We start from the raw sequence: 21249 nt of genomic DNA, 5'->3' as shown, positions 1-21249 counted from the left end.
TGGAAGTTGCAGTGAACCAAGACCATGCCACTGCACTGCAGCCTGGGTGACAGAGTGAGACTCCGACTCAAAAAAGCAAAAACAAAAACAAAAAGAATCATATTACTGACTTCTGCATCAATAATGGGGAAGCTCCTGAAATCACTGACTACCTCATTCCATAATGACTTCCAACATGCATTGACTGTCTTGGGCTTTGGGGCATCTACAGCCTCTGTAAAAAGCACAACTACATTTGCAATTGTGAAGCTCTTCCATAAATCCATGACACTGTAGTCAAGGTTAGCATCACGGACAGCACAAATCCTCCCGAAGGTGAGGTGGATGTAAGTCACTTAATGAACTTGCTGATGCCTTGATCAAATGGCTAAAACAGTGAAGTAGCATTTGCCTTAGGAGGCAAGAACATCACTGCAACATTGTTATTAGTGAAGTAGAGAGATTAGGGATGGCCACGAGTAATGTCAATTATGAGGATGACCTTGAATGGCACCCTGTTCTCTTCCAGGTATTTCTTCATTTTAGGAATAAAAACGAATTCCAGGAACAAGACGGCCATCACCCAAGCCTTCCTATTGTGTTGCCAGAACACAGGCAGGCAATTTTTGATTTTGTTTTTAAGGGCCCAGAGACTGTTTGTTTGGTACACAAGACCTGGCTTGACCATGTGACCTGCTGTGTTGCCACATAGCACCAGAGTAAGATGATCTTTCCAGGTTTTGAACCCCAGAGTCTGCTTGACACTCTTAAGGATTTACATATTAGGCCTCTTCTTCCAGAACAAGTCTGTTTCAACACAACTGAAGACTTGCTATGAAAGGTATCCTTTGTCTTCTGAGTTTCTTGAGCTCTTGTTGGAATGCTGTTACTGCCTGGCCATCAGCTAATGCTGATTCTCCTGTGATCTTTAAGTTCTTGAGGCTGTAGTACTTTCCACAGCTAACTAGTCATCCCTTACTATCCTTCAATTCCTTCCTCTCGCTCTCTTCAACTTCCTCACAGGAATGCCCACAAAGGCTAAATGCTTTTTCATACATAATTTTGCCATCAACAGGGACATGCTTTTGTGATACTTTGTCTTCTCATATATTTGATGTTTTCTTCATCTCTGCAAGCAATTTTTTTTTTTTTTTGAGATGGGTTTCGCTTTTGTCGCCCAGGCTGGAGTGCAATGGCACAATCTTGTCTCACTACAACCTCTGCCTCCCGGGTTCAATCAATTCTCCTGTCTCAGCCTCTCTACTAGCTGGGATTACAGTCGCCCACCCCCATGCCCAACTAATTTTTGTACTTTTTAGTAATAACAGGGTTTCACCATTTTGGCCAGGCTGGTCCTGAATCCTGACCTCAGGTAATCCACCCACCTCAGCCTCCCAAAGTGCTGGGATTACAGGTGTGAGCCACCGTGCCTGGCCAGTCTCTGCAAGCATTTTATCATGAATCACAGCGACAATTTTTTGCCATTGTAGGGGCAGCACTAACACTTCCACAAATGTCAGCTTCCTTCTGTTTTATTGTGCCACTTTGGTAAATCACACACCACTTTTCAAAAGATCTAAGATTTTTATTTTCTTGTTGAGAGACGGCACTTTACACTCTCTCTTAGTCTGTAAGGGATTTCTTTCACCATATAACTGATTTTTAGGAGTCTTTTTTTTCAAAGAAGCAAAGAGTGAACACAAGTAGCCAATGAATAAATTGCCAGATGAACAGTACTCAAACAATGGGTGCTAGAGAGAGACTGGGGATCTGTGAAACAATGGGAGGCTATAGCAGGGTATTCTTCAGTTCATTCAAATGGATTCCGCATAGTGCTTATTAGCACATGGCAGGTTCAAACTTGCTTTTTGAAACTTTCTGTATTTTTTTTCAGTTATTTTCCATCCATAGTTGGTTGAATCTGCAGATGAAGAACCCGTGGATACAGAGAATTGACTATATTACTAAATTGCTATGGTAAAATGAGTACATATAAGCTTAATGTTTTAAACTAACCTTGGCATTAGGTTTCACCTAATTTTCTAAATACATTCTCTGGGAAATACAGTTGACCCTTGAACAACACAGGTTTGAACTGGGTGGATCTACTTATATGCAGATTTTCTTCTGCCTCTGCTATCCCTGAGATAGCAAGACCAAACTCTTCCTCCTCTTCCTCAGTCTACTCAATGTGAAGACAATGAGAATAAAGGCCTTTATAATGATCTACTTCCATTTCATAAGTGGAAAATAATAAAAATCTTTGTAATTCTCTTAATAACATTTTCTTTTCTCTAGCTTACTTTATTGTAAGAATACAGTATATAATACACACAAAATATGTGTTAACTGTTCATGTTATTGGTAAGGCTTCCAGCCAACAGTAGACTATTAATAATTTTTTATGGAGTCAAAAGCTATACATGGATTTTTGACTGCATGGCACACTCAGCACCCCTAATCCCAATGCTGTCTTGAAGGGTCAACTCTCTCTCTCTCTGTCTATATATAATAAAAATATATTATATATCTTATTTTAATATATATTTAATATATTGTTAATATATATTATATAAATATATTATATATTATATTTATATATTTATAATATACATAAAATGTATTTCTATATAATATAATATATATTTACATATCAATATATATTTATTATTAACATATTACATATTAATCACATATTAATAAATAAATATATAATAAATACATAGCATTTATATATTATTTCTATATTAATATGTATTAAATATTATATATTTTATATATTTATTATATGATAAAATATATATTATATAAATATATTTATAATATATTTATATAACATATTTTCTATATATTTATATAAACACAAAATATATATAAAATATAAATATATTATAAATATAAATATAAAATTAATATAAATATGTTATATTAAAATATAATGTTATATATTAATATATTAATATATTTACATATAAATATGTATTTAATATATATATAAAGCAATGTTTTTGTTTTTTTTGAGATGGAGTCTGGCTCTGTCGCCCAGGCTGGAGTGCAGTGGTGTGATCTCGGCTCACTGCAAGCTCCACCTCCCAGGTTCACGCCATTCTCCTGCCTCAGGCTCCCAAGCAGTTGGGACTCTAGGCGCCCACCAACACACCCAGCTAATTTTTTCTATTTTTAGTAGAGACGGGGTTTCACCATGTTAGCCAGGATGGTCTCGATCTCCTGACCTCTGATCTTCCAGCCTCGGCCTCCCAAAGTGCTGGGATTATGGGCATGAGCCACCGTGCCCGGCCAGGGTCAACTGTATTTTAAATTTGGGCAGAAAAGTTTCCTTACAGCTATGCAAACAAGGTCAGATAATTATTTCTAAAGACAGGAGGCACTTTAAAAACTGTAATTGTAATTTTTATATATTGTATAAATTGTGTAATTTTTATTATCTAATTATGTAAAACAAAAGGACTATGTAGAAGTTTGTTCCAACAGAGTACTGTATATAAAATCATATAGTATAATTGGCAGTAGTTGGCATATACTAAACATAAGATCCTTAATCATTTTCAAAAGTAGTGGTTATCAAACTTTAACATGAATCAGAATCACAACGAGGACTTACTGAAACACAAATTGCTGAGCCCTCTCCTTAGGGTTTCAAATTCAGTAAGTCTGGGGTACTGAATTTGCATTTCTAACAAGTTTCAGATGGTGGCGATGATCCTGGTGTAGTCATAATACCACCATTTTAATGAAAGATTCAAAGTATAGTTTAAACAATTTCTAGATTGAACAAAAATAATTCATTTTTTTTCAGCAGATATATGTTGGAAAACCACAGAATAGCAATGGATAGATGCCATTTGAAATATCAGATACCAGAAGATAAACCACTTCGAAATTCAATAGATTTTGTACATCCTGAAGGAAATACTGATGGGAAAATACTTTCTTTTTTTTTTTTTTTTTTTTTTTTTTTTTGAGACGGAGTCTCGCTCTGTCACCCAGGCTGGAGTACAGTGGCCGGATCTCAGCTCACTGCAAGCTCCGCCTCCCGGGTTTACGCCATTCTCCTGCCTCAGCCTCCCCAGTAGCTGGGACTACAGGCGCCCGCCACCTCGCCCGGCTAGTTTTTGTATTTTTAGTAGAGACGGGGTTTCACCGTGTTAGCCAGGATGGTCTCGATCTCCTGACCTCGTGATCCGCCCGTCTCGGCCTCCCAAAGTGCTGGGATTACAGGGAAAATACTTTCTAATGTATGCTTTGGGAAAACAACTGCAGTAAAGTTATTCAATTTTCCTTTTATAAATTAACAGCATTGATAAGTCACTAATTAATATTTATGAGTATATTTTAAATTGATTGCTATTATGAATGTGTTTTGTGTTTATATATTTACTATTTATGTTATTGGTAAGGCTTTCAGCCAACAGTAGACTATTAATAATTAAGTTTTTTAATTATCTAATCTAATTTTCACAATAACCCTAAGAGGTAGGTACTGTAATTACCTCCATTTTAAAGAAAAAAACTAAGATAAAATAAGATTAAATAGCATAAACAGCATGTCCAAGATCAAACAGCACAGCCTGGATTTGAATCCAGGCATTCCAGTAACAGGACACGTGCTTCTAAATAAAATGATTCTGACGGGGCATGGTGGCTCACACCTGTAATCCCAACACTTTGGGAGGTCAAGGCGGGCAGATCACCTGAGGTCAGGAGTTCAAGACCAGCCTGACCAACATGCAGAAACCCATCTCTACTAAAAACACAAAAAATTAGCCGGGCATGGTGGTGCCTGCCTGTAATCCCAGCTACTTGGGAGGCTGAGGTAGGAGAATTGTTTGAACCTGGGAGGTGGAGATTGTGTTGAGTCAAGATTGCGCCATTGCACTCCAGCCTGGGCAACAAGACAGAAACTCCGTCTCAAAAAATAAATAAATCAACAATAAAATATAAATAAATAGAATTATTGTCTTTAACATTTTAAATTTACCTTCCATAACTAAAGAAAAAATGATCCTAACCTAAGCTTTAAAACTCTGAGTATGAAAAAGTATACTACAGACAAACCAAAGTATTATATTTTGTTATTTCACTACTTTTGAATGACACATATAAATTATGCAGAAAGTTACCATGAACTCATTCAGAATTTAGGACAGTAATTCAATATTCTTATAGCACTTTGTGTCTATTTCTATTATGACATATTTACCACATTGTAGCAACTAGTTATTTGTATGTATTATGGTATATTAATAATCATATATTTGGTTTTACAATCAACTCCACATTTGGGAAAATACTTGAATCTGGAAAGTAATCATTTTTGGTGAGTAATAATGCCCAATAATCCCTCCTGGAGAGACATATGACAGTGACTGTACTTTGTTAACTCTATCAGTCCTACTGTGTATATATTAATAGATGCTCAGAAAATTAGCCCCATCTTGTGGATCACAGTAGTACTACAAATTCAGGCCTAACAGTCAAAACTTTGGAACTGTCAGTGATGTGTACATTATCTTGACTGACAAAAACTAAAAATCGTATAGCTAGCATTGGTGAGGAACCACCTTCACATACTGCTTTTAGTTGTATAACATAATATAAGCTTTTCTGGGAAGAAATTTGCAAACCAGTTGTAAATATAAATAATATTCTATTCAAAATTTCACTTCTAGAAATTTATTCTGTAGAAATAAATAGACGAGTTAATAAACATGAATGTCCTAGAGTAGCACTGTTCTTGGGAGTAAAAAGTTGGAAACAGCCTAAATATCAATGTGGATACAATGAATCCTACGTAACAACAATCATGGGGGTAGCTAATGGTTGTCAGAAGTGCTTAATATATGTACCAGGCACCTTTTCTTCTTCTCTCTTTTTTTTTTTTTTTTTTTTGAGACACGGTCTCACTTTGTTATCCAGGCTGGAGTGCAGTGGTGTGATTTCGGTTGGAGTGATTTTGGCTCACTGTGGCCTCGACCTCCCAGGTTCAAGTAATCCTCCTGCCTTAGCAAATAGCTGGGACTATAAGTAGCTGGGACTATAAGTAGCTGGGACTACAAGCCAAGCACACATCACCATGCCTGGCTAATTTTTGTATTTTTTTGTAGAGACAGGTTTTCACCCTGTTGCCTAGGCTGATCTCGAACTTCTGAGCTCAAGCAATCCACCCCCTCCCAAAGTGCTAGGATTAAAGGCATGAGCCACCACACCTGGACCAAGAACCATTCTTAAGTGTGACTTTAGAGCCCTAACATTGACCACTATGCTATACCATTTCTCAGAATGAAGTATACATCCTCATAGGGAAGAATGTATATTATACAGTTAAATGAAAAGACTCAAGCTCAGAAGAATTGTATATTAGTATTAGTCCATTTAAAAATGTTTGTAAATGTATTTAAAAAGTCTAAAAGCCTAAACATCAAACTGTAAACCATGATTACTCTGAAGACTTGGATGAGGAGAAAGGAGATAACGTTTTATTTTATATACTTTTCCACTGCTTGCATTTTTCATGTTAAATACATGTCAGATTCATATTTAAAATTACAATTTAAAAAAATTAGCTAATCTGAATCTTTAAAATAATTTTAGTAGTTTAAGGACTTTTTTCCTTTTTTTTTTTTTTTTTTGAGACAGAGTCTCGCTCTGTCGCCCAGGCTGGAGTGCAGTGGCCGGATCTCAGCTCACTGCAAGCTCCGCCTCCCGGGTTTACGCCATTCTCCTGCCTCAGCCTCCCGAGTAGCTGGGACTACAGGCGCCCACCACCTCGCCCGGCTAGTTTTTTGTATTTTTTTAGTAGAGACGGGGTTTCACCGTGTTCGCCAGGATGGTCTCGATCTTCTGACCTCGTGATCCGCCCATCTCGGCCTCCCAAAGTGCTGGGATTACAGGCTTGAGCCACCGTGCCCGGCCTTTTTTTTTTTTTTTTTGGGGATGGAGTCTTGCTCTGTCGCCCAGGCTGGAGTGTAGTGGTGTGATCTTGGCTCACTGCAACCTCTGCCTCCCAGGTTCAAGAGATTCTCCTGCCTCAGCCTCCTGAGTAGCTCAGATTACAGGTGCACGCCACCATGCTCAGCTAATTTTTGTATTTTTAGTAGAGACGGGGTTTCACCATGTTGGTCAGGCTGGTCTTGAACTCCTGACCTGAGATTATAGGTGTGAGCCACTGTGCCCGGCCAGGACTTTTTTTTTAAAGCTGGAAAGGATGAACTCATATAAGCTGAGGCTAATTGCCCAGTTAATGAAAGCATGAGGATGGTCATTTAAGGCAAACACACAAATTTTTTTTTAAAAAAAATCAGTAAAATGATGTACATTCAAGGTGCTTAAACTCTCAGAAATTCTAGGTAAGGTTTACAATTGTCATTTCTTGGTATTAATGGTAGGTTGAACATGCACATCTAATTTTGATCCTTTCCCAAACCCCACTAAAACTATAGTAAAAAGAATTTTTAAAGGTATAAACCCCCAGCATATAGAAATAGGAGAAAATAGCAATAACATTTTGGAAGCTGAAAGCAGAAGGACAACTGGTAACTGACCTAGCAGAGTTGAGAAAGTCTAAATCTAAGCCAGTATTGGGTAAAGCTGAGAACTACCCTGATTTCAAAAGGCTCAGTATTTTTGCATAGAAAACTGATCACCTTTTAGTGATTTGTGAAAGGCTTTGACATGTCTTATAATAGTAATGCTGTTCTTTATAGAATTTATTTAATGTAAGGGAATACACTAGTAAACAGTAAAACACCAGGCACAGTGGCTCACACCTGTAATCCCAACACTTTGGGAGGCCAAAGCAGAAGGACTGCTAGAGCCAAGCACGTTGAGATCAGCCTGGGCAGCAGAGCAAAGCCCTGTCTCTACAAAGAAAAGTTTTTAACAATTAGCTGGGCATGGTGGCGTGCACCTGTACTCCTAGCTACTCAGGAGTTTACTTTATTTTATTTTATTTTATTTATTTTATTTAGCTAAGGCGAGAGGATCACTTGAGCCCAGGAGTTTGAGGCTGCAGTGAGCTATGATGTCACACCACTGTACTCCAGCCGGGGTGACAGAAAGACCCTATCTCATTAAAAAAAAGAAAAAAGAGTAAAGTAAGGGCCTGATTTCAGCTAAGTGGATGAAGACACTATTTACTCTGAAGGACTTCAATGTAAGATATAAACTCTCAAGTATTAATTTGTAGTAAGAATAAAATAATTTCTTAACAGATTCCTTAACAAAAACAAGCTGGGCACAGTAACATGAGCCTGTAGTCCTGGCTACTTGGAAGGCTGAGGCAGGAGGACTGCTTGGGCCCCGGAGTTCGAGGCCACAGTGAGCTATGATCATGCCTGTAAATAGTCACTGCACTCTAGCCTGGCCAACACATCAAGACTCATCTCTATTAAAAAAAAAAAAAAAAAAAGTCACTTGGCTATATGTTAGAAGTAAGCCTTGAGGATAAAAAACATCCTTATTAAAAATAGTATCCAATGTTGAGTGAAAATATTAAGCTGCTATTGTCCACTTGGTATGTTCTGCTTTACTCAGAAGAACAATACATTTTCTATTACTTTCTCTTGCTTGTACAGAACCAATATTTTAGAAAGCAAAAATTAAGCAAACATGAAATTGTTGGCACTTCAACTGAGAAAGGAGAAATCAGGATGGGTTCAGGTTTTTTGGAAAGTAGCATGACACCTGCCAATAACACTCCACCTTACTAATGATGTAGAGCTTGTAGCCAAATTCTGACCATATGACTTTCATTAGAGCTTTTTCTCATTGTTTCTAGTTAGCACACATATACACAAATTCCTTCCCTGCTAAAATATAGAACAGTGTACCCCCTTTTCTTTTCTTCGAGACAGAGTCTTGCTCTATCACCCAGGCTGGAGTACAGTGGTGTGATCTTGGCTCACTGCAATCTCCACCTCTCACGTTCAAGCAATTCTCCTGCCTCAGCCTCCCAAGTAGCTGAGATTACAGGCATGCACCACTAGGTCCAGCTAATTTTTTTGTATTTTCAGTAGAGATAGGGTTTCGCCATGTTGATCAGGCTGGTCTTGAACTCCTGACCTCAGGTGATCCACCCATCTTGGTCTCCCAAAGTGCTGGGATTACAGGCATGAGCCACTGCGCCCAGCCAAACAGTGTACACGTTTAAACCCAAATAAATTTGGAACCATTATAACAAAATTACCTGATCCATCAATAAAGAAACACTATATGGGTGCTGCCCAGCAAATATTTAATATCACAGAATCAAGTCTCCTGGTAGTTTTAAAAAGATAATGATATCTAATTATAAAAAAATTTCTATTATGAGATTATTTTATTTTTAAAAATCACTTATAAGACCAAGGAACAATTTGACAGCAAAGAAGTCCTTCTAGAATTGGTCAAAAGTCTAAGAGTAGGCTCAAGTGTGTTATTGGTCAAACGTCTAAGTATTTTCTTTGCTTTATTCCACACTGCCACAGAAAAAAAGTCTAAAAGGCTAAACATCACACTTTAAACCATAATGACCTCTGAAGACTTGTATAAGTATGAGGAGAAAGCAGATGACTTTTTACTTTATATTCATACATTTTACACTGCTTGAATTTTTCACATTAAAAACAAACCAGATTCATACATAAAGATCATCATTTAAAACAAATTAATCAGGACCTTTAAAATTACTAATTTAGGGAAAATTTTTTAAAACTCAGCATCATAGGGACAATAAAGATTTTCATAAAGTAGCCCAATAACTGTTAACTGATTTTATTTAGTTAATTTTGAGACATAATTATTCAATGTAGCTTTTGGAAAATTACAACATTAAGGACTTACCAAAATGAATAAATATGATATACTTGAGAAAGTTGTAAGATGACAAGGTCAGCATTAATACATAGCAGAGAACACAACTGTACCTAACTCAGTTTCTAAGGATCTTTGAATTTAGAATGAATTATATAAATATTTTAAAGTTTATTTGAAAACTGAAAGATTGCGTTACTTAAGCCAGATATGTATAAACATCATTTATGGTTTATGTGCTTTCCTAACCAGAAACCCTACAGGGCAAAAGGTGGTCTGGTTGGATTATACACAGATGCTGTTCACAGAAGAAGCCAGATGGCATCTAAGAAATGAATAAAATGAGCCAAAGAGGGAATAAATCCAGGGGGTAGAACTAAGGATGAACTAGACAGACAACACAATTTGATTATTATTGCTATCCTAAGGAACACAGCATCTATAATTGTGAGTCAGGGTGAGAATGTCCATATAAATAAGCATCCACCACTTTACTGGAAAACATAATCCAAGGTAGGAATCCTCTGGAAAGTAATACAGCCTTTGCAGTCAAGCTGTCTCGGGGGAACAATGCATACCTACATCATAAAACTAGAGAGCCAAAGAAGTAGCTAGAGCTCAATTTTTACCTTTAGTTCATTCTAAAATTCGTTTTCTGCTAAAATGTGATTTAGTTCATTTCACAAACATCTGATGAGTATGTATTTTCCCACACATTGTGTTGATGAAAGAGGTTACCAAAGTACGTAAGACACAGTCCCTGTCCTTGAAGACTTAGCCAAAGGGGAAGACAAACACATAAATAGATAACTGTAATATCATGCAGTCGATCCAGTGATATGTTTATACATAGTGTGCTCTGAAAACATGGAGAAAGTTCACTCACTTAGCATAGCCTAGAAACAAATCAGGGAAGGAAAACAAAGTTATGCTGGATGAATGGATACCTGAGCTATATCTTAAAGGATGAGAATTTGGTCAGGTAAAAAACAGGGGAAAGGACACTCAAGACAAGGGGCTGGACATGGTGGCTCACAACTATAATCCCAGCACTTGGGAGGCTAAGGCAGGAGGTTCATGTGAGCCTAAGAGTTTGAGACCTGCCTTGGCAACATGAGACCCTGTCTCTAAAAACAGTAATAATAATAATAAAAGTCAGGCAGGGTGGAGTTTGCCTGTAGTCCCACATTCAGGTGGCTGAGGTGGGAGAATAATTTGATTCCGGGAGGTCAAGGCTGCAAAGAGCCACGAATGCATCACTGCACTCCAGCCTGGGCAACAGAGCGAGGCTCTGCTTAAAAAAAAAAAAAAAAAAAAAAAAAGACACTTTGGGAGGCCGAGGCCGAGGTGGGCAGAACACAAGGTCAGGAATTCAAGACCAGCCAGCCTGGCCAACATGGTGAAACCCCGTCTCTACTAAAAATACAAAAATTAGCCAGGTGTGGTGGCATGTGCCTATAATCCTAGTTACTGAGGAGGCTGAGGTAGGAGAATTGCTTGAACCCAGGAGGAAGTTGCAGTGAACCAAGATCGCACTACTGCATTCTAGCCTGGGCGACAGAGTGAGACCCCGTCTCAAAAGAAAAAAGGAACAAATAGTAAGAGCAAAACATTGGGGCATGAAACAGTTTGATATATGGCAAAGGTGTGAGACATAGGGTACTACAAGCAGATTATTATTAGAATTTAAGGATAGAGATGACGGGTGGGAGAGGAGGTTGACGATGCACAGGCCAGATCACAGACGGACTAGAATGACATGCAAGATTTCTTACATTTTATGCTATATATCATGGGGAACCAGTGTTAAGCAGCACAATGACACAGAATAACATTTTATATATGTCACTCTGACAGCATTTGTCGGGGAAGAATCTGAGAGGAGGCAAGACTGGAAGTGAGGAGACCAGTTAGGGAGGCTATTGCTAACTTGTTCAGGCAAGAAATAAGGAGATCTTGAACTGACAAGTAATCTTATAACAAGTAATCTTCTAACAAAAACCTCCTGTGCTAATGTATCAATAATCTAGGATGACCACAGTGTAGCAGAACAAAAAACAAATGCATAAACAAACATATATGTACATAATGTAAATGCATATAATTACATATTACATAGATTCATATACATTATAAATGCCACTGTTACACTGCATTATAGATTATTTTTCCATATTAATAAAAAAGAACAAAGGTTAGAAAATCAAAAGGAAAATAGAAGTAAAAATTAAAAGCCTTCTATTTGTCTTAAAACTAACAATTAATAATAAATTGTTACCCCCAAAATGCATTATTTTAGTGGAAAGAAATTAAATGTTAGAAATTTAGACTTAGGAAAAGGAAAATTCTTTAGAATGTGTCCTATAAGCATCTAAAATCAAGAACATTATCAGATTTCTCAGAATGGTTTTGAATATATTAATATAGAAAACCTAGAAACTAGATCTACATAAATCAAAAGCAATGAAATGATTTAATAAAGAAAATAACATGATTAAAAATGCAAAATTGTGTTTAGGTAGGAGGAATATATCTCTTAGGTAAGAGATCTATGGTACAACATAGTGATTATGGTTAACAATAACAGTATATTCTTCAAGATTGTTAAGAGAGTGAATTTTGAACGTTCTCACCACCAAAAATAAGTATGTGAAGTAATGCATATGGTAATTAGCCCAATTTAGGCATTCTACAATGCATACATATTTCAAGACATACTATACACAATAAATACATATGATTTTTATTTGTCAATGAAAATAAATAAATGTTTTAAAAAAGAAAATGACATGACTCTATTCTTAACAATGTATTGTTAGCCTACCTCACCTGGTATGCCATTTAGCAATCATAAATCTCAGTAACATGGGATCATTATATTAATTTTGCAGATGAGAAAACTGAAGCTTGGGCAAGTTTATTTACCTAATAGTGGGACTTGTTTTTAAGTCTGTCTGCCTTTAGACACCTTATTTAAAGCTAGTAGTAGCCATGTGTAAATTCAACTGTGTAAGTATTTTATAAGAATATTTTAACTTTGCAAATATGGTACTTCATATCAGAAAGTCAAGTTGAAGCTTAGGCAATAGAACTAAAGCCTCGGGGTCAGAGAGACCTTGGTTTAAAAATAGAATTAACTCTTTCCTAGGTGGAGGAATTTGACTAAATTATATAACTTCTCTGAGCCTCATTATGTAAAAAATAGGTTAATGAGGCTTTAAAAAATTCTTGCAAGACTAAAAAGTGCTTAGCCAGGTAAGTAATTAATCAGTAGTGGCTAATGCTATTCATAAATCAAGAAAAAGTATAAAAAATGTAAAAATTGAAGTTAAAAATTAATTTAGGAATAGACAGCCAGATGTGCTGGCTCACGCCTGTAATCCCAGCACCTTGGGAGGCTGAGGTGTGAGGATCGCTTGAGCTCAGGAGTTTGAGACCAGCCTGGGCAACATAGCGAGACCTCATCTCTACTAAAAATTTAAAACTTAGCTGGATGTAGTGGCAGACGTTACGTATTCCCAGCTACTCAGGAGGCTGAGACAGAAGGATCACTTGAACCCAAAAGTCTGAGGTTGCAGTGAGCTGTGATTGAGCCACTGCACTGCTATGAATGTTTCCTTAGCCATAACAAGAATACATGTACATGTGCACACTGTTTATACCATACCTAACTCATAAGAATATACAGTCAATTCTTGATAATCCAAGGGCATATTAACTGGTTTTCATTTAAACTATGATTAAAATGCTATGGGGAATCTACTTTTATCTTTCTTATTAGGGAGAAGCTTGTTAGGAAACTGATGCTCAACCTCCTCCTTTAACCATATATAAAAATGTAGCTCCCACACCCAAACCCCCACCACAGTATTTCTACATAGTCAAACCCCAAGCTCCCTCAGGTGTTCTGGTCTCTGCATTGGTTCTTCAAATTCCACTCCTGGGGAATGTTGGGGAGGATAAAGTTGCTACTTCTTTACTACTTGCTACTTCCTTGCTACTTCATTATTAGGCCTGGGTGGGGAATTAATTCTGTCTGGATTATTTGTATGGTATTTGTGATTTGATTTTCATCCCCTCTAATGCTACCAGTTACCGCCATTAATAGTTGACTATATTATTATTAATTAATTCTGTCTGGATTATTTGTGTGGTATTTGTGATTTGATTTTCATCCCCTCTAATGCTACCAGTTACTGCCATTAATAGTTGACTATATTATTATTAATTAATTATTTATTTATTGAGACCAAGTTTCACTCTTGTTGTCCAGGCTGGAGTACAGTGGTGCGATCTCGACTCACCACAACCTCCGCCTCCCAGGTTCAAGCAATTCTCTTGCCTCAGCCTTCCTGAGTAGCTGGGATTACAGGCCTGCACCACCACACCCAGCTAAATTTTGTATTTTTAGTAGAGACGGGGTTTCTCCATGTTGGTCAGGCTGGTCTCGAACTCCCGGCCTCAGATAATCCGCCCGCCTCAGCCTCCCAAAGAGCTGGGATCATAGGCATGAGCCACCGCACCCAGCCAACTATTTTGTTTACAGTAAACTATTGACTATTACTAGGAAGGAAGTATAACTTAGGAGGAAGTATAACAACTTTAAACATTTCACTTCTGTTTTTGTAAAAACAAAACTGCTTGGCAAAGATAAATAAATTTTATGCAATCATTTTAACTTATAAGTGGTCAGTTTAAATCACTGCTTTAATATTACTCACATAGTATGCATTTTAGTAAAGTTAGCAGTATCACAGAGAATTAAATAATAAATCCCAGGTAGTTAAACAGTCTCTGAGACACCGATAATACTAAATCAATACTGCTAAACATCTGTTAATCCACATTATAAAAATACCAGAAGCATTACCTTGGTGTTCCTCTAAATCCATATCAAGTTGTCTAATTTCTTCATTAAACTGATTTATCTTTTCTTTTATATCTGTTAACCTGTTGAAAATATTTTTAATGAATTTATGAAGGAAATGTAGACATTCAATAAAAACACTTGATGGAGAGGTTAGATATCTTTTCCAAGTTGCATAAACAATATATAAAAATAATATGTCTTATTCTAAGGACAATACTATAATTGATCATGATATTAGGATATCTTTTCCAAGTTGCATAAATATAGAAAAATAGCATATCCTATTATGAGGACAATACTATAAATTTAGAGAGGAAGAATCTTGTCTAGATCTTTTTTTTTTTATTTATTTGAGACGGGGTCTCACTCTGCCACCAGGCTGGAGTGCAGTGGTGTGATCTCGGCTCACTGCAACCTCTGCCTCCCGGGATCAAGCGATTCTCCTGCCTCAGCCTCCTGAATAGCTGGGCCTACAGGCACGCGCCTCCATGCCCAGCTAATTTTTGTATTTTTAGTAGAGACGGGGTTTCACCATGTTGGCCATGATGGTCGATCTCTTGACCTCGTGATCCACCTGCCTCAGCCTCCCAAAGTGCTGGGATTATAGGCGTGAGACACCGCACCCAGCCTAGATCTTTTTTAATGATTCATATTTGGAGCCCAAGTATATTCTGAGAACAGCAGGTTGCCTGACTTAAACACACACCCCTTCCCAACTCTCCTTTGAGTTTGATTTGCAGTATTAAGAAAATGAAAAATATTTAACAATACTCTTTTCGTAGGTTTCTACAACCCAAATTAAGTTGGAAAATTAGTCTCAAAAATGAGAAAATAAGGGAAAACCTATCACTGGCAAAAGATTATATGGGTTGTTTTAACATAAAGCAGTTATACTTACTATAAAGCTGCCATAACAAAAACAATGTGGTATAGGCATAGGGATAGACATATATATCAATGAATTAAAATTGTGAGTCCAGAAATAAGACCATATATCTATAGCTAGCTGATTTTTGGCAAGGGTGCTAAGGTAATTAAATGAGGAAAGAAGAGTATTTTCAATAAATGGTGCTGGGAAAAGTGCATATGTAGAAGCTAAGGAACAAAATTGGATTCCTACCTCACATCATACACAGAATTAACTTGAAATTGATCAAAGATCTAAACGTAAGAACTAAATTACCAAACTCTTAGAGGAAAACATAGACATAGTCTTCATGACCTTGGATTTGGCATTGGTTTCTTAGACATGACACTAAAAGCAAGAGCAACAAAAGAAAAATAGAGGAGGGCGGAGCAAGATGGCCGAATAGGAACAGCTCCAGTCTCCAACTCCCAGCGCGAGCGACACAGAAGACCGGTGATTTCTGCATTTTCAACTGAGGTACTGGGGTCATCTCTCTAGGGAGTGCCGGACAATCGGTGCGGGTCAGCTGCTGCAGCCTGACCAGCGTGAGCTGAAGCAGGGCGAGGCATCGCCTCACCTGGAAGCGCAAGGGGGAAGGAAATCCCTTTTCCTAGCCAGGGGAACTGAGACACACAACACCTGGAAAATCGGGTAACTCCCACCCCAATACTGCGCTTTAAGGAAACAGGCACACCAGGAGAATATATCCCACACCTGGCCGGGAGGGTCCCACGCCCACGGAGCCTCCCTCACAGCTAACACAGCCGTCTGCGGCGATCTATCCGCAAGGCAGCAGCGAGGCTGGGGGAGGGGCGCCCGCCATTGCTGAGGCTTAAGTAGGTAAACAAAGCCGCTGGGAAGCTCGAACTGGGTGGAGCTCACAGCAGCTCAAGGAAGCCTGCCTGTCTCTGTAGACTCTACCGCTGCGGACAGCGCACAGCTGCAGTCCATTAGGGGAAAGAGCGGGGCCGCTGCAGACCCGAACGACTCTGTCTGACAGCTTTGGGGAGAGCCGTGGATCTCCTAACGCGGAGGTTGAGATCTGAGAACGGACAGACTGCCTGCTCAGGTGGGTCCCTGACCCCCGAGTAGCCTAGCTGGGAGACATCCCCCACTAGGGGCAGTCTGATACCCCACACCTCACAGGGTGGCGTCACCCCTGAGAGGAAACTTCCAAAGAAAGAATCAGACAGGTACACTCGCTGTTCAGCAATATTCTATCTTCGGCAACCTCTGCTGCTGATACCCAGGCAAACAGGGTCTGGAGTGGACCTCAAGCAATCTCTAACAGACCACAGACAGTCCTTCTGACTGTCAGACGGAAAACTATCAAACAGGAAGGACACCTATACCAAAACCCCATCAGTACGTCACCATCATCAAAGTCCAGAGACAGATAAAACCACAAAGATGGGGAAGAAGCAGGGCAGAAAAGCTGGAAATTCAAAAAATAAGAGCGCATCTCCCCCTGCAAAGGAGCGCAGCCCATCGCCAGCAACGGATCAAAGCTGGTCAGAGAATGACTTTGACGAGATGAGAGAAGAAGGCTTCAGTCCATCAAACCTCTCAGAGCTAAAGGAGGAATTACGTACCCAGCGCAAAGAAACTAAAAATCTTGAAAAAAAAGTGGAAGAATTGACAGCTAGACTAATTAATGCAGAGAAGATCATAAACGAAATGACAGAGATGAAAACCATGACACGAGAAATACGTGACAAATGCACAAGCTTCGGTAACCGACTCGATCAACTGGAGGAAAGAGTATCAGCGATTGAGGATCAAATGAATGAAATGAAGCGAGAAGAGAAAACCAAAAGAAAAAAGAAGAAAAAGAAATGAACAAAGCCTGCAAGAAGTATGGGATTATGTAAAAAGACCAAATCTACGTCTGATTGGGGTGCCTGAAAGTGAGGGGGAAAATGGAACCAAGTTGGAAAACACTCTTCAGGATATCATCCAGGAGAACTTCCCCAACCTAGTAGGGCAGGCCAACATTCAAATTCAGGAAATACAGAGAACGCCACAAAGATACTCCTCCAGAAGAGCAACTCCAAGACACATAATTGCCAGATTCACCAAAGTTGAAATGAAGGAAAAAATCTTAAGGGCAGCCAGAGAGAAAGGTCGGGTTACCCACAAAGGGAAGCCCATCAGAATAACAGCAGACCTCTCGGCAGAAACTCTACAAGCCAGAAGAGAGTGGGGGCCAATATTCAACGTTCTTAAAGAAAAGAATTTTCAACCCAGAATTTCATATCCAGCCAAACTAAGCTTCATCAGTGAAGGAGAAATAAAATCCTTTACAGATAAGCAAATGCTTAGAGATTTTGTCACCACCAGGCCTGCCTTACAAGAGACCCTGAAGGAAGCCCTAAACATGGAAAGGAACAACCGGTACCAGCCATTGCAAAAACATGCCAAAATGTAAAGACCATCGAGGCTAGGAAGAAACTGCATCAACTAACGAGCAAAATAACCAGTTAATATCATAATGACAGGATCAAGTTCACACATAACAATATTAACCTTAAATGTCAATGGACTAAATGCTCCAATTAAAAGACACAGACTGGCAAACTGGATAAAGAGTCAAGACCCATCAGTCTGCTGTATTCAGGAGACCCATCTCACATGCAGAGACATACATAGGCTCAAAATAAAGGGATGGAGGAAGATCTACCAAGCAAATGGAGAACAAAAAAAAGCAGGGGTTGCAATCCTAGTCTCTGATAAAACAGACTTTAAACCATCAAAGATCAAAAGAGACAAAGAAGGCCATTACATAATGGTAAAGGGATCAATTCAACAGGAAGAGCTAACTCTCCTAAATATATATGCACCCAATACAGGAGCACCCAGATTCATAAAGCAAGTCCTTAGAGACCTACAAAGAGACTTAGACTCCCATACAATAATAATGGGAGACTTCAACACTCCACTGTCAACATTAGACAGATCAACGAGACAGAAAGTTAACAAGGATATCCAGGAATTGAACTCATCTCTGCACCAAGCGGACCTAATAGACATCTATAGAACTCTCCACCCCAAATCAACAGAATATACATTCTTCTCAGCACCACATCGCACTTATTCCAAAATTGACCACATAATTGGAAGTAAAGCACTCCTCAGCAAATGTACAAGAACTGAAATTATAACAAACTGTCTCTCAGACCACAGTGCAATCAAACTAGAACTCAGGACTAAGAAACTCAATCAAAACCGCTCAACTACATGGAAACTGAACAACCTGCTCCTGAATGACTACTGGGTACATAACGAAATGAAAGCAGAAATAAAGATGTTCTTTGAAACCAATGAGAACAAAGATACAACATACCAGAATCTCTGGGACACATTTAAAGCAGTGTGTAGAGGGAAATTTATAGCACTAAATGCCCACAAGAGAAAGCAGGAGAGATCTAAAATTGACACTCTAACATCACAATTAAAAGAACTAGAGAGGCAAGAGCAAACACATTCAAAAGCTAGCAGAAGGCAAGAAATAACTAAGATCAGAGCAGAACTGAAGGAGATAGAGACACAAAAAACCCTCCAAAAAATCAATGAATCCAGGAGTTGGTTTTTTGAAAAGATAAACAAAATTGACAGACCGCTAGCTAGACTAATAAAGAAGAAAAGAGAGAAGAATCAAATAGACGCAATAAAAAATGATAAAGGGGATATCACCACCGACCCCACAGAAATACAAACAACCATCAGAGAATACTATAAATGCCTCTACGCAAATCAACTAGAAAATCTAGAAGAAATGGATAATTTCCTGGACACTTACACTCTCCCAAGACTAAACCAGGAAGAAGTTGAATCCCTGAATAGACCAATAGCAGGCTCTGAAATTGAGGCAACAATTAATAGCCTACCCACCAAAAAAAGTCCAGGACCAGATGGATTCACAGCTGAATTCTACCAGAGGTACAAGGAGGAGCTGGTACCATTCCTTCTGAAACTATTTCAATCAATAGAAAAAGAGGGAATCCTCCCTAACTCTTTTTATGAGGCCAACATCATCCTGATACCAAAGCCTGGCAGAGACACAACAAAAAAAGAGAATTTTAGACCAATATCCCTGATGAACATCGATGCAAAAATCCTCAATAAAATACTGGCAAACCGGATTCAGCAGCACATCAAAAAGCTTATCCACCATGATCAAGTGGGCTTCATCCCTGGGATGCAAGGCTGGTTCAACATTCGCAAATCAATAAACGTAATCCAGCATATAAACAGAACCAAAGACAAGAACCACATAATTATCTCAATAGATGCAGAAAAGGCTTTTGACAAAATTCAACAGCCCTTTATGCTAAAAACGCTCAATAAATTTGGTATTGATGGAACGTACCTCAAAATAATAAGAGCTATTTATGACAAACCCACAGCTAATATCATACTGAATGGGCAAAAACTGGAAAAATTCCCTTTGAAAACTGGCACAAGACAGGGATGCCCTCTCTCACCACTCCTATTCAACATAGTGTTGGAAGTTCTGGCTAGGGCAATCAGGCAAGAGAAAGAAATCAAGGGTATCCAGTTAGGAAAAGAAGAAGTCAAATTGTCCCTGTTTGCAGATGACATGATTGTATATTTAGAAAACCCCATCGTCTCAGCCCAAAATCTCCTTAAGCTGATAAGCAACTTCAGCAAAGTCTCAGGATACAAAATTAATGTGCAAAAATCACAAGCATTCTTATACACCAGTAACAGACAAGCAGAGAGCCAAATCAGGAATGAACTTCCATTCACAGTTGCTTCAAAGAGAATAAAATACCTAGGAATCCAGCTTACAAGGGATGTAAAGGACCTCTTCAAGGAGAACTACAAACCACTGCTCAGTGAAATCAAAGAGGACACAAACAAATGGAAGAACATACCATGCTCATGGATAGGAAGAATCAATATCGTGAAAATGGCCATACTGCCCAAGGTGATTTATAGATTCAATGCCATCCCCATCAAGCTACCAATGACTTTCTTCACAGAATTGGAAAAAACTGCTTTAAAGTTCATATGGAACCAAAAAAGAGCCCGCATTGCCAAGACAATCCTAAGTCAAAAGGACAAAGCTGGAGGCGTCACGCTACCTGACTTCAAACTATACTACAAGGCTACAGTAACCAAAACAGCATGGTACTGGTACCACAACAGAGATATAGACCAATGGAACAGAACAGAGTCCTCAGAAATAATACCACACATCTACAGCCATCTGATCTTTGACAAACCTGAGAGAAACAAGAAATGGGGAAAGGATTCCCTATTTAATAAATGGTGCTGGGAAAATTGGCTAGCCATAAGTAGAAAGCTGAAACTGGATCCTTTCCTTACCCCTTATACGAAAATTAATTCAAGATGGATTAGAGACTTAAATGTTAGACCTAATACCATAAAAACCCTAGAAGAAAATCTAGGTAGTACCATTCAGGACATAGGCATGGGCAAGGACTTCATGTCTAAAACACCAAAAGCAACGGCAGCAAAAGCAAAAATTGACACATGGGATCTAATTAAACTAAAGAGCTTTTGCACAGCTAAAGAAACTACCATCAGAGTGAACAGGCAACCTACAGAATGGGAAAAAATTTTTGCAACCTACTCATCTGACAAAGGGCTAATATCCAGAATCTACAAAGAACTCAAACAAATATACAAGAAAAAA

The 21249-nt window shown here is 38.4% G+C and overlaps 1 protein-coding gene across 4 annotated transcripts in view; it reads right to left on the bottom strand.

Annotated features, from left to right (window-relative positions):
- Positions 1–21249, bottom strand: part of IFT74 (intraflagellar transport 74) — a 123799-nt gene that overhangs the window by 25362 nt on the left and 77188 nt on the right. For all 4 annotated transcript variants that reach the window (XM_033237511.1, XM_033237514.1, XM_033237513.1 and 1 more), the window contains one exon: positions 14660–14739. In XM_033237511.1, the coding sequence (XP_033093402.1) occupies positions 14660–14739 (80 nt within the window). The remainder of the gene's footprint in view (positions 1–14659; positions 14740–21249) is intronic.

This window comes from Trachypithecus francoisi, unplaced genomic scaffold, assembly GCF_009764315.1.
Source record: "Trachypithecus francoisi isolate TF-2019V2 unplaced genomic scaffold, Tfra_2.0 Lachesis_group16, whole genome shotgun sequence".
NCBI classification, from domain to species: domain Eukaryota; kingdom Metazoa; phylum Chordata; class Mammalia; order Primates; family Cercopithecidae; genus Trachypithecus; species Trachypithecus francoisi.
Note: the sequence above shows the minus strand (reverse complement) of the source record. Positions and strands in the feature narration are given on the sequence as shown.